At 44.5% G+C, this 11,576-nt stretch overlaps 2 protein-coding genes across 2 annotated transcripts; one reads left to right on the forward strand and one right to left on the reverse strand.

Annotated features, from left to right (window-relative positions):
- Positions 1–1,987: 1,987 nt before the first annotated feature.
- cebpa (CCAAT enhancer binding protein alpha) lies at positions 1,988–5,161 on the reverse strand. The gene is made up of 2 exons (XM_077518272.1): positions 4,809–5,161; positions 1,988–2,758 (listed from the first exon to the last, which is right to left on the reverse strand). Exons 1-2 carry the CDS (start codon positions 5,067–5,069, stop codon positions 2,213–2,215), a joined length of 807 nt encoding a protein of 268 aa, XP_077374398.1. The 5' UTR covers positions 5,070–5,161; the 3' UTR covers positions 1,988–2,212.
- Positions 5,162–6,277: 1,116 nt separating this feature from the next.
- Positions 6,278–10,041, forward strand: cebpg (CCAAT enhancer binding protein gamma). Its single transcript, XM_077520416.1, has 2 exons — positions 6,278–6,887; positions 7,653–10,041. The coding sequence occupies exon 2, from the start codon at positions 7,689–7,691 to the stop codon at positions 8,160–8,162; it is 474 nt and encodes a 157-aa protein (XP_077376542.1). The 5' UTR covers positions 6,278–6,887; positions 7,653–7,688; the 3' UTR covers positions 8,163–10,041.
- Positions 10,042–11,576: the final 1,535 nt, after the last annotated feature.

The raw sequence follows: 11,576 nt of genomic DNA on the forward strand, positions 1-11,576 counted from the left end.
CCCCCCCGTGATGTCATCAAGCGGGGACCGCCTGGCCCGGGCTGACATGACATCACGGTTGCCATGGTGATGCCATCATCAAACGGCACCAGTCAAAATTCAAATCACACTTTTTTTTTTGTTATTTATTTGTTTGTTGCTGTTATTTTTACTTTTAATTATTATTGTGTTTCTTCATTAATTTAATTGAATTTTAATTTCATTTAAAGTTCCTTGAATTTTTTTCACGCACAATGAATGACTGCCCCTTAAAAAAAAGAAAAGAAAAAACAACTGATAAAAGCTGTCCTGGGGGAATTCCAATCGCAATGCAGCAGACACGTCCACGTCAAAAATTATAAATGTCTTCATCATGCATATATTTGTGGAGCCTGGGCTCAAGTTGTATTTGACCATTTTAAAAATGCACAAAGATTCACAAGTTGCTTCATTATTCAAGATTTGGGAGCTCTAATATGAAATATAATATGAAATAATCATAATAATAACAATAATAATAATAATCATAATAATAATCACCAACATCTTACAAATGCAACTATGCCATCTAGTAGCAGAAAAATGGCCTCAACACAAATCAATATCACGCTCGCTTTTTACAGTACATCTTTTTAATTTTAACTCCATTTTATGAATTATTATGAAATTAGTGTGACACTGACTAAAAGATGTAGCCATATTTTTATTAGTGTATTTTTTTTCCACTTTTATGTTAACATGTACATTTTATTGTACAGTTAGAACAGATATAAAATTTGCGATTGTGAGTTAACTATTGAAGTCATGCGATTAATTCCGATTAAAAATTTTAATATCGCCTGACACCCCTAATATATATATATATATATATATATATATATATATATATATATATATATATATATATATATATATATATATGGGTTGCGTGTTTTTCATCATCGTGCAGAAAATAATGCAGCAGACAAACAAAATGTCTTCCAGGTGGGCAATGTAAGATGGCCGCCCGCCGCACATACAAGTAACAAGCCAAAGCAAAGCTGCTTTGTAAGCAGACGTTCCAATCGTGCATCCTGCGAATGGGCCACGGACGGCAAAAAAGTGAAGCGGACGTCCACAAGCTGAACTTGAGTCATCGGAAAAGAAAAACGGTCGACTTGTCGACGCTGCCGCGATACTCGATCATGATACTCGTACACGTCCACGCCATCAAATATATTGACCAAAAATGGGAACAAGAAAAAGTGCGTGTAGCTGCCATGAAAGTCAACTTTCAAATCAAAAACATTTCGTTTGTTTCATGACATCATCAAGATTTATTTGGTGCATTTGTAACAGCTGTGTTGTTTCCAGGGTTTGTTTATAGTGGAACTAATATTCCTGACGCGCGTGTTGCGACGCTATGATTGACGCATTGCTACGTCGTTCCTGCTAAGACTGAAGAGCTGCTTTTTTTTTTTTCTTTTTTTTTTTTTTTGTAGCTGTACTTGGAAGAATTTATTTTACTCTTCCGCGGCCAATGAGGAAACATATTTGCAAGCATTTTTGCACTCTTTCTGTTAGTATTTACGATGCTAGCGTTAGCTCATTAGCACGCTAGCATTCGTCCGTTAGCATGCTATCATGGTTAGCATGTTAGCAGGCTTATTTAGGGGATGTTGACAGGCCGATATGGCAAATGGAAGTTGATATTTTGATTCTTTCAATCTTTATGTTCTCTGAGAGAATTATTTTGTGTTATTTACTTCTTTCATGTGGCGTTTTCTGTATTTTTGTACAGTTGTACGAGTTGTAACAAGATCCACTTGGACTTGAAGGGGCGATTGTTCCATGACCACAAATTCGGATTGGAAAGAACCCAGAGGTCGGACCGGGGTCATATTTGATTTGTTTGTTGGTTTGTTTGTTTTGGTGGTGATTACATCATCTTTCGCAATCCCAACATTTTGCCGGCATGTAAACGTCGTGAGTGAGCGCCACCTTGTGGCTGTCCACAATGACGAAAGCGTACGATGAAACCGTCTTTTATTGTCATATTTCATTTCAAATACATTTGGGATCAACGTGAGCAATTCTGTACACGCGTGTGACTTTTGACATCTTACATGCGTTTGTGTGTGCGTTTTCAGGAGTCTTGCACGTGCGCAACGTGTGCTGACAACATCACGGCTGATTGTCGATTTTTTCCGCGATGACGTCATCATGCATGTAAACGGAACGTAAGGCGGCGTCCTCAGCTGTGGACGTGCGTCCTGTAGGGGGCGTGCATCTGCGTCGGCGGCGGCGGCGGGCGGAAGACGCCCCGCAAGGTGTCCAGCTCGCGGCTGAGGTGGTCGACGCGTCGCCGCAGTCTCTCGTTGTCGGAGCTGAGCTCCAGAACTTTCTGCTGCGTCTCCATGTTGCGCATTTTGGCCTTGTCGCGACTTTTGCGCACCGCCACGTTGTTGCGCTGGCGTCGCAGACGGTACTCGGGGCTGTTCTTGTCCACCTGCTTTTTGTTGCCCTTGCCCGCCGCCGCCCCGTGATGATGATGATGATGATGCTGGTGGTGGTGATGAAGGTCGCGGAGGGCGTGGCGGTGCGGGCTGGGCGCGGGGGTGGGCGGCGGCGTGGGCTGGCCCGGCTGCAGGTGCACCGAGGTCTGCGCGCAGTGGGCCACCTGGTACTGCAGGTGAGGCGGCGCCGGCGGCTGGTAGGCGCGCAGGAGGTCGTCGTCGCGCGGCTCCTGCTTGATGGCCAGCGGCGGGCGCAGACGCTCGTACGCGTCCTCCGCGTCCACCTTCGCCGTCGCAACAAAAGACACAATCAGAAACGCTCGCAGTCAACAAAAACTATTTTGCACCCGACTCTAACCAGTCGAGGCTAAAACCCTCATTAAGAAACAAGAAGAAATTTTCCTCGACGAGTGATGACGAGACGAAAATGATCTGATTTTGTCAAATCTCGTCTCTGCTCATCTGTCACGTGACACGCCCCCTTTCAAATGTGCAGCGAGCAAGGGCAACGTGCACAAACACGTTTATTACAATTCATTTCGCATAATTCATCTTTCAAATTCATCGTCGCCACTTTTGTGCCTCAACTTGTATTTCATCAAAAAGATGAGAAAATTTCATATGAAATCGTTTTACATCCAAAATGTTCAAAATCATCGGCTGACAAAAAATAGTGTTAAATGATTGTCCTAAAGCTGGACAAATAAAATGAGGTTGTTTTTGGACTAAAATAAAGACTAAAATTGGCCAAAATAAAAACGGGATGAGATTGACTGTTAAAAAAAAACAAAAAAAAAACAAGTGTGATTGAAACTGGACTAAAACTGAGACGAAATTTGAAAACGGTGAATAAAATTAACACTAGTGCATCAGCGCCACATGCATGCAAGAAACAATTTTCAAAAAAAAAAGGCAAGTGGGCGGGGCTTAAACGTGATTCATTGATAAGAGACAAAACATTTTTTAAATTTTTCTTTTGTTTTTGAACATGAGTGATGCTTTCAAATTTGAGGCTGTCATAAAAATAAATCATAAGCGCAAAATGTCACCCCAACAATTAATAATAATTTTCTTTTTGGAATGCGGTAATGTTGGAGGTGTTAAGAAAAATCAATCATCAGTCGACAGCAAGTAGAAAAATGACTTTTGAAAGGTATTGATTGTAGATGAAAAATAATGAAGTTATCAAATTCATCCTGGACAAAATCTGAACTTTTCACTGCTGAAAATGGCTCAATAAGTCAAAAGTGTCCCTTTAAGGTTTGCACACAAAAACAAAATTGTAGTTGAATGCTGGAGGCATTCGCACACGCATTTTATTGCACCTCAGCGTCTTTCGAAATGGAACTTTTTCAACATTGAACTTACAGCCGCGTTGAACGCAGCATCTCAAATTGAGCTCGTTCCCAAAAATTGCAGCTCATTGCACAATTTCACAGTTTTTCCAGCAAATGTTGCATTTCCTCAATTCCTTTCAACAAAAGCTTGAGCTCATTTCATGGACCGATTGTCGACATGTATCGGACGAATCACGTGATGTGGCCTCAACTTTCCACATGGAGCGAACCAACGATGCCACTCGTCACATTTTCAAGACCATTTCTGAAAATGTGAACACGCGAGTGAGCCGGAGGCGACAGAAAGGAAGAAGGAAGAAAAGACGGCGCCAGCGGGCCCCAAGACTCACAAACAGAAAAAAAAATGCAAGCATTCAAATGTATGAAACACGCTCAGACAAGCAAGATTGAGCATTTTCTAATTCATTTGAAAAAACAAAAACAAAAAACTGCTTCCTTCTCCTAGAAGGTGAATGTTTGAGGAGGAGTTGTCAAGATTTTTGGGTGGAGGGAAATTTCTTTCTTTATTTGCATGAAAAAAAAAAAAAAAAACATATTTACAAACAAAAATAAAACCCTAACCCAAACAGTAGTTTAGAAAATGCTGCTTTTGTTTACAAATAAAAGAAAAATCTTGTTTGCATATCCTGAAGTTTTAGTTGCAAATTTTGAGATTTATTCGAAATTTAGTTGAAGTTGATTTGTTTCAAAATCATTTTATGGATTCACCACATTTTCTTCTGTATTCCTTGTATCTATTTATGTCTTTTTTATTTTTGTTGGCTGACACTCAACAATGTTTTCTTTCTACAGTATCTGGATGCAGTGACGTGTTTGTCAGTCCTACGCGGAGTTTGTCTATTCGCGGTCCGCGAACGTGCGGGGGTGCAGCGAACTTTGCAACTTTTGGACCGTCTCCTCTCAGCGTTTTGGGTTGTTTTTGTTTGTTTTTTTTCTTTCTTCCAGGCGGGCGTCCGGCGGCGGCAAAGTGACCCACCTTGAGCACCTTGGCGTAGGCGTTGGGAAGGGGGGGTCCGTGCGCGTGCGCGTGCTCGTAGGCCGCGCGCAGCCGCGACGGCTGCTGCTGCTGCTGCTGCTGCAAGAACTCGGCCAGGAAGTCGTCGTTGAAGGCGGCCGGGTCGATGTAGGCGCTCAAGTCCATCGACGTCTCCTCCGCGTCGCCCAGGTCGACCTGATGCGCGCCCGGGGGGCCCCCGGGGGCCGCCGCCGGCTCGTACAGCAGGTGGTGCAGATCCATGGGGCGATTCGAGCGGCCGGACCGACTGAGTGAGTCCGGCCAGGTGAAGTCCAGCCGGCGGCCAGACGCTCGCGTGTCGCTCGAGTCCACTCAAGTGCGTCAAAGTGGCGAAAGGGGCTTTTAATAAGGCCGGGCCGGGTGGGCGGGGACAACTCGGAGTGCGCGCGCGTGTGTTTGACTTGTGGATATCTGTGCGCGTGTTCAACTACTTGATGTGTCGAGAGAGAGCAAGAAAGAGCAGAAAGAGAAAGAGAGAAATAAAAACGAGAGTGACTTGTGAGATTCGTGTACGTGCGTTTGACTGCTTCGTGTGACGTCACGTGTATGCGTCTTTGTGAACTCTACAAAACTGTTCTGGGTTTCTTAACTTTTCAACTCTTCCCTTCTGGGCCAAAATAAGGCGACGTCATTTCTTTTTTTTTTGGAAATAAGAATCCCCCAAAGGGTCAAAGGTCGTGTAGGTTGTCGTGCGTGAGATTGATTGTGTGGGCTGCAGCGCCCTCTGGCGGACATGGATGACGTCCATCGCTGAGTGAAAGTCGAGCTTCATCTTCCGTCACTTTTGTTACGACGATGATGAAAATGAAACTAAAACTAAAATAGAAGACATTCGTTGAGACGAGAACTAAAATTGACTGACAATTTGGTCAATGCCAAAAACGAAAATGAAAACAAAAGAGTGATGAAAAGATTGGACACAATCACAAACTCTTCACTGTTGCTTGCACTTTATTTCATGTCATTTCATTCATTCATTACATTTGATTTATTTTATTGTGCAGCTACAAGATGAATCTCAAGCAGTTATGCACTTTTTTTTTTTTTTTTTTATAATTTAGGTGAAAACTAAATTATATTATTGTCAGTTCATGTTTGATTGAAAGAATGAATAAACGTTCTTCAAGTTATTCTTAAGCTCATAAAGTTGTCCCATTCTTGCACAATTCTCCAAATAAAGGCGTTTCTTTCATTTGTCACTCCTCAAAGCAGAGAATTTAATTCAAAGACAATGACAAGTCGTTCTTTTTCATCATTCGTGTTTATTTGGAAAAGAAAAGCGACTTCTTCCGGTTCAGATCACAGACGAAGTCCTTTGTATGACGTGTGTCTTCTTATGAAATGGTAAATGTATCACGTTACAACATGCAATTCGTCCCATTAAAACGTGACCTTTATCGTTTGATAGTTTTTTTCTTGTGTGGGTGGCAGTAATATTATTCGAATGCAAGTTTTCGTGGCTCAGTGTTTATTGTTTTGATACACTGCTACAAGTTGTTATTTATGATTGCATTTTGAATATTTTTTTTTTTATGTATTTATTTATTATAATATATATTTTTATTTTGGGGTTTATTTGTATTTATTTTTTTATTTTTGTATTCATTTTTTTATTCGACAGAATCGTTGCACTTTGAATGTATTTTGGACGTTCCAAATAATTTCCTGGTGGCGGAGGGAGGCGTCGCGGATGATGATGACGTCACGCGCGTGTCAGCTCATTACATAAAGCCAAGCCGCCGATTGGTTCAACGACACGTCATTCGTAGCCAGGGGCTTGCGTCATATCGCGGACTCACCATCGCGATTGGTCCAACTAGCGACGAGGGGGCGGGGTCTAGGTCGCTTGTGATTGGGCGGCACCAGACATTGCCCTACATGGGCAAAAAGAGATTTCGCAATCGGCTCCGTGTCCATGTTGGAAACAAAAACAGCCCGAGCGAGTGCGCCGACTTTCGGGACAAAATAAGCGGAAACTTCGTCAGTGCCAACTTTGGCATCTAGTGACCCGATTCTTCGCGCTGGTGTCGCCCCGTCAAGGTAACGTAGATTTTCCGACGCGGCGAACGCTGGCCTGAGCCGTTAGCGCGACATGCTAAAGAAGCTAGCCGGAGCTTCAGCGTCAACATTGGCAAAAGAGAGCAAACAAAACGAGCTCGTTCACGAAGCGGTTTGGGCCACGACGAGTCCACTTTCTCACATCCATTACGTCATGAAGAAGTGGGCGCTCCACGACGAGCTCAAGTTAACACAAAAATGTAGTCCGGAAACGCCAATCGACGCGGCGGCGGGCGGCGCACTCGTTAGCGTGTTAGCCGAGCGTGCGCTCCCGTTTGTCCTCTTTATGTGTCATTTATGCGTCTTTGGAGTCCGCTGCGTGCAAGTGGACGTGGAGTTCCCCCTCACTAAAGATGATGATGATGATGATGATGATGCAACAGCAGGCAAGAAGGCGGCCGCAGCTTGCTTGTTTGCACCCGGAAGCCTCACGCATGCGCACCGCTGCCCGCCAGGCTGCATAGCAACGCGGCGGCCAATCACAGCGCCGATGCTCGTTTTACGACTTTATATACATATTTTTCTCAATTTGTACTTGACTTTTTTTTCAATTTAATTTAAGATTTTACGTTTTAACATGTTTAGCACGTTAAATCACAAGTTGTCACGTTTGAACTTGACAAGTGATCACGCCCAAACATGACATAATTTACTTCCGGGTTCTGCGTGGCAAAACGAAGCAATTTCTTCATTGGCAGACTTTTGTTTGTGTTTTATTCATCATTTTGTTGGCCCCCCCCCCCCCAGGTGCCCGTCTTGACCTCCCGCTCCGCGGTCACCCAAATGAGCCGGCCGCCGCAGCTTAAAGTCACGTCATCGGACCACAACGGCGTGAGCGTCATCCAGAGTCAGAGCCACGCCTCGGCCGGCCCCGCCCTGCCCCCGCCCCCGCAGCAGGTCCCTCAGCCGTCGTCGCCACCCCCGGGCGGCAAGTCCGCCTCCTCCTCCGCCGCCCCCGGCAAGATGAAGAAGGCGTCGGCGGACAAGGACAGCGACGAGTACCGTCAGCGTCGCGAGCGCAACAACCTGGCGGTGAAGAAGAGTCGCCAGCGCAGCAAGCAGAAGGCCATGGACACGCAGCAGCGCGTCAACCAGCTCAAGGAGGAGAACGAGCGTCTGGAGGCCAAGATCAAGCTGCTCAGCAAGGAACTGAGCGTGCTCAAGGACCTCTTCCTGGAACACGCCCACAACCTGGCCGACAACGTGCAGCCGCCCGCCGGGAACCCCGACGCCAGCCCCGCCCCCAACAACCAGTGAGCCGCCGCCTCGGACGGACGGACGGACGGACGCGTCCCTGGCGCCGTCGTGGTCCGCCAGGAATGAGACACTGAGACGGGACCGGCCCGCGTTTCCCATTTTCACTTTTTTGAAAACTTTTCACGCTGCTCCGTGATTGGACGAAAACGTCACATGACACTCGCTTTTCCCTTTGGGGTCACTTCCTGTTTGCTCATTTGTATGATGGACTTTGGATTGCGGTTCTTGACGCGAGCTTTTTGACGCTTTCTAGTCTTCGCTTGTCGAGTTTGGACTTGTTTCAGGCAACTCGATCTCGTTTTGACTCGAGATTCGTTCGAGACGTGTCGAGTGTGTGTGTGGATTTTGTGGAGTTTGAACTCTTGATGCGAGGACCTCGACTCCAGAATCATGACTCGGAACTCTTTTGTTTGGTCTTGTTCTGGGCTCTTGACTTCTCCAGACTCTTCACTCAAGGCCTTTTTCTCTTTTGTTTTTTTGACAGTCAACCAGTCTTGAAGCTGGTTTCATGAATCTTCGCCCGTGATTCTGGACTTTTGAGTCAAGGATCGAGATTGTACACTCTCAAATTTTGGACTTTAGCTCTTGACACAGGACTCTCCACTTCCAAATATTGACTCCTAACTCTTGATTCTGGATTCAAGGCCCCTGTCTCGTTTGTTTGTTTGTTTTATGGCAGTCAACCAGTCTTGAAGCTGGTTTCTTGAATCTTCGCCCTTGATTCTGGACTTTTGAGTCAAGGATTGAGATTGTACACTCTCGAATTTTGGACTTTAGCACTTGATACGGGACTCTACAGACTCCTGAATATTGACCCCTAACTTTTGATTCTGGACTCAAGGCTCTTTACTTTCGACTCCAGATTTCTGACTGTGAAGTCTGGAGTCTTGACTTGTATAATTTATTGAATCTGTACTTCTGACTCGCCACTCTTGACTTAATGTATTCGGTCTATGCTCATGGTTGATTGTGGAATTGATATTCTAGATTCTGGATGATTGATTTTGGACTCTTGACTCTAAAGCTGGGTTCACCAATTCCAGTCCTCAAGGTCCAGAGTCCTGCTGGTTTTAGGTGTTTATGCCCACTAGCATACCTGATACATATAATCAGCATGCCTGATGATGATCATCAGGTGTGTTGGTAGGCAGAAACATGGAAAACCTGCAGTACTCTGGACCTTCTGGACCGGAATTGGTGAACCGTGCTGTCGACTATTGATTCTCGTTTCTGGAATCTAAATGCTACAGTCGTCATTTTAGACCCTGGAATTGAGACTTTATCTTTTTTCTTTTCCAGGGCTTACACTTGAGACTGTGGTCCTGGATTCTAAATTCTAAACTCCTGAGTGCTTGCGTGTGAACATTATTCATTGCCTGCGCTAACAGTTTGTTAATTAGCATGCTTAACATCATCTGTTAATTAGTTTCTGTTACAAATTTCAGTTTTATTAGCATGTTCCTCCTAGCATGGCTAACGCTAAATGTTTATTAGCGTGTTCCTTGATGGCTAACATTCATTAGCATGTTCTTTTCCCTAGCATGGCTAGCGCTAAATGTGATGTGGTGTCTTTTTGTTTTGTTTTTTTTTGTGTGTGGCAGCAGGGTGACTAGCTGCTAGCTAGTTAGTTAGCTAGCTAGCTAGGTTATGATGTCTTCCAGTTGACTTTGTTTGATGCTGGACCTCTTACAGTAATGACGACCAATCAGAAATCAGATCCTTGTCAGGCTTTCATGAAATAAAAACGCGTTGAAATTGGACCAACAACATCAAATCGTATTTATTTGCGCTGTTGAAAAAAAGATTTTTGATATTTTGTTTTCCTCATTGATCAGTTTGTGCTCTTGAGTGGAATGATAATAAAATCCTGTTGGATGTACATTTGCATATTTCATTTGCTTTTTCCTCTCTTCGCATCGACGGTTCGCTTCTACATGATATTTCCTAAGTCTTATTTTTTTTTGTGGAGGCCAACATGCTCATGGTGGTCCTTCACAATAATTGAGACCAGCAAACAAAAGTGGCCGATGTGCGTGCGTTGGAGTGAGTGTCAATATTAAAGCTCCTGATAGGCTCACCGGGCCAGGGGGCGTGGCTAGTCTTTGTGCCTCTTGCGTGCTCTATCGCCGAACTTCAGCATCCTGATAACACAATCGCTTCACGCGCACAAATACACGCACACGCACACTCTCTTGTTTGAGGTCACATGGCCACGAGGTCAGCCAGTGTGTGTTTGTTTAATCTGCGTGCGTGTGTCTCGAAGGCCTTAAATGTGTGCGCATGTGCATTTGCTGGGCGTGTCTAAAAGTGTCTTTATGTTTGTATGTGTTGGGTGAAAACGTGCGTGCGTGCGAAAGAGATCGAGAAAGCGATCGAGAAAGAAAGAAAAGAGAAAGAGCGATAGAAAGAAAAAGAGAGAAAGGAGAAAGAAAGAGAGCTATTTGAACGTGTGTGTTGGAGGGCGTAAGAAAGTGTTGCGAAAGGCTGAAGATGGTTCATGACGTGTCTTGACTGAATCGGAGGCAAATGTCAAGTCATTCAAGTGCGCGTGCGCGTGCGCGTGCGCGTGTCTGACTTGTGTCCTGCAGGTCGAGTGTGGCGTCTGGGCGGACTCCGAGTGCAGTCCAGCCCTGTTGGGCAAAGTGCTGTCTTGGCTCGAAGGTCAAAGGTCATGTCCTCACCGTCTCTTGTATGACCTTTGATCCTGCATTAAATCACGCCATGTCAATATTTGGAATGCGGTTTTTTTTGTTTTGTTTTTTCCCCGCCCCAAGTGTGTTTTAAGAAGCAGACAGTGGCCTCTGCTGGCCGGATAATAAAATGACAATTATTTTTTCTGAATACAGTACTGGATGGATTATGTTTGTTTGTTTTCTTTCTTGCAAATTTTCCCTCACTCCTCTGATAATCTTCTAAAGAGTCAACTTTAGACTCCATGTATAAAATGGCTCCAATAATAAAAAAAAACAAAAAAAGAAAAGAAAAAGATCAAACGTCCGATCAGAAGACGAGCAAATAGTTTGAGTCAGAGTTGCCACTCGTGGCTCGTGGATGGATTGTAGTCACATTACAGATTAAGAGACAGATTTTGTCATTCTGTCTGTCCATCCATCTACATGACTTCATCACAGCCAAATTGTGGTGATGAATGTCAGCTCAGATGGACGCGAGCGGCGTTTAGTGACAGACTGAAGTTACAATCAAATGCTCTTTCTTAAGATCAAACCAAACGAAGAAAAACAAAACAAAAAACATCATCACGTGACCACTTGCTGTGCTCGGAAATCTTTCTTGCGTTCAACAGTGCAACTTGGCCAAATCCCCGAAACGGCAGTTTACGGAACTGTCCGCTAGAGCGCGCTCTCGTGTAACTTTACGTCTTGGTCTCTTCCGTTCTAGCTGAAGGCGGAAAAA

The sequence above is a fragment of the Festucalex cinctus genome, chromosome 4 (genome assembly GCF_051991245.1).
Source record: "Festucalex cinctus isolate MCC-2025b chromosome 4, RoL_Fcin_1.0, whole genome shotgun sequence".
Taxonomy (NCBI): Eukaryota; Metazoa; Chordata; class Actinopteri; order Syngnathiformes; family Syngnathidae; genus Festucalex; species Festucalex cinctus.

What these genes read in the sequence shown, in the direction of transcription:
- cebpa (XM_077518272.1), bottom strand. Translation starts at nt 5,069, where the DNA reads ATGGATCTGCACCACCTGCTGTACGAGCCGGCGGCGGCCCCCGGGGGC. An exon ending in CCTACGCCAAGGTGCTCAAG is followed by an intron (nt 2,759 to 4,808) that starts GTGGGTCACTTT and finishes GCGACGGCGAAG; the next exon opens with GTGGACGCGGAGGACGCGTA.
- cebpg (XM_077520416.1), top strand. Translation starts at nt 7,689, where the DNA reads ATGAGCCGGCCGCCGCAGCTTAAAGTCACGTCATCGGACCACAACGGC.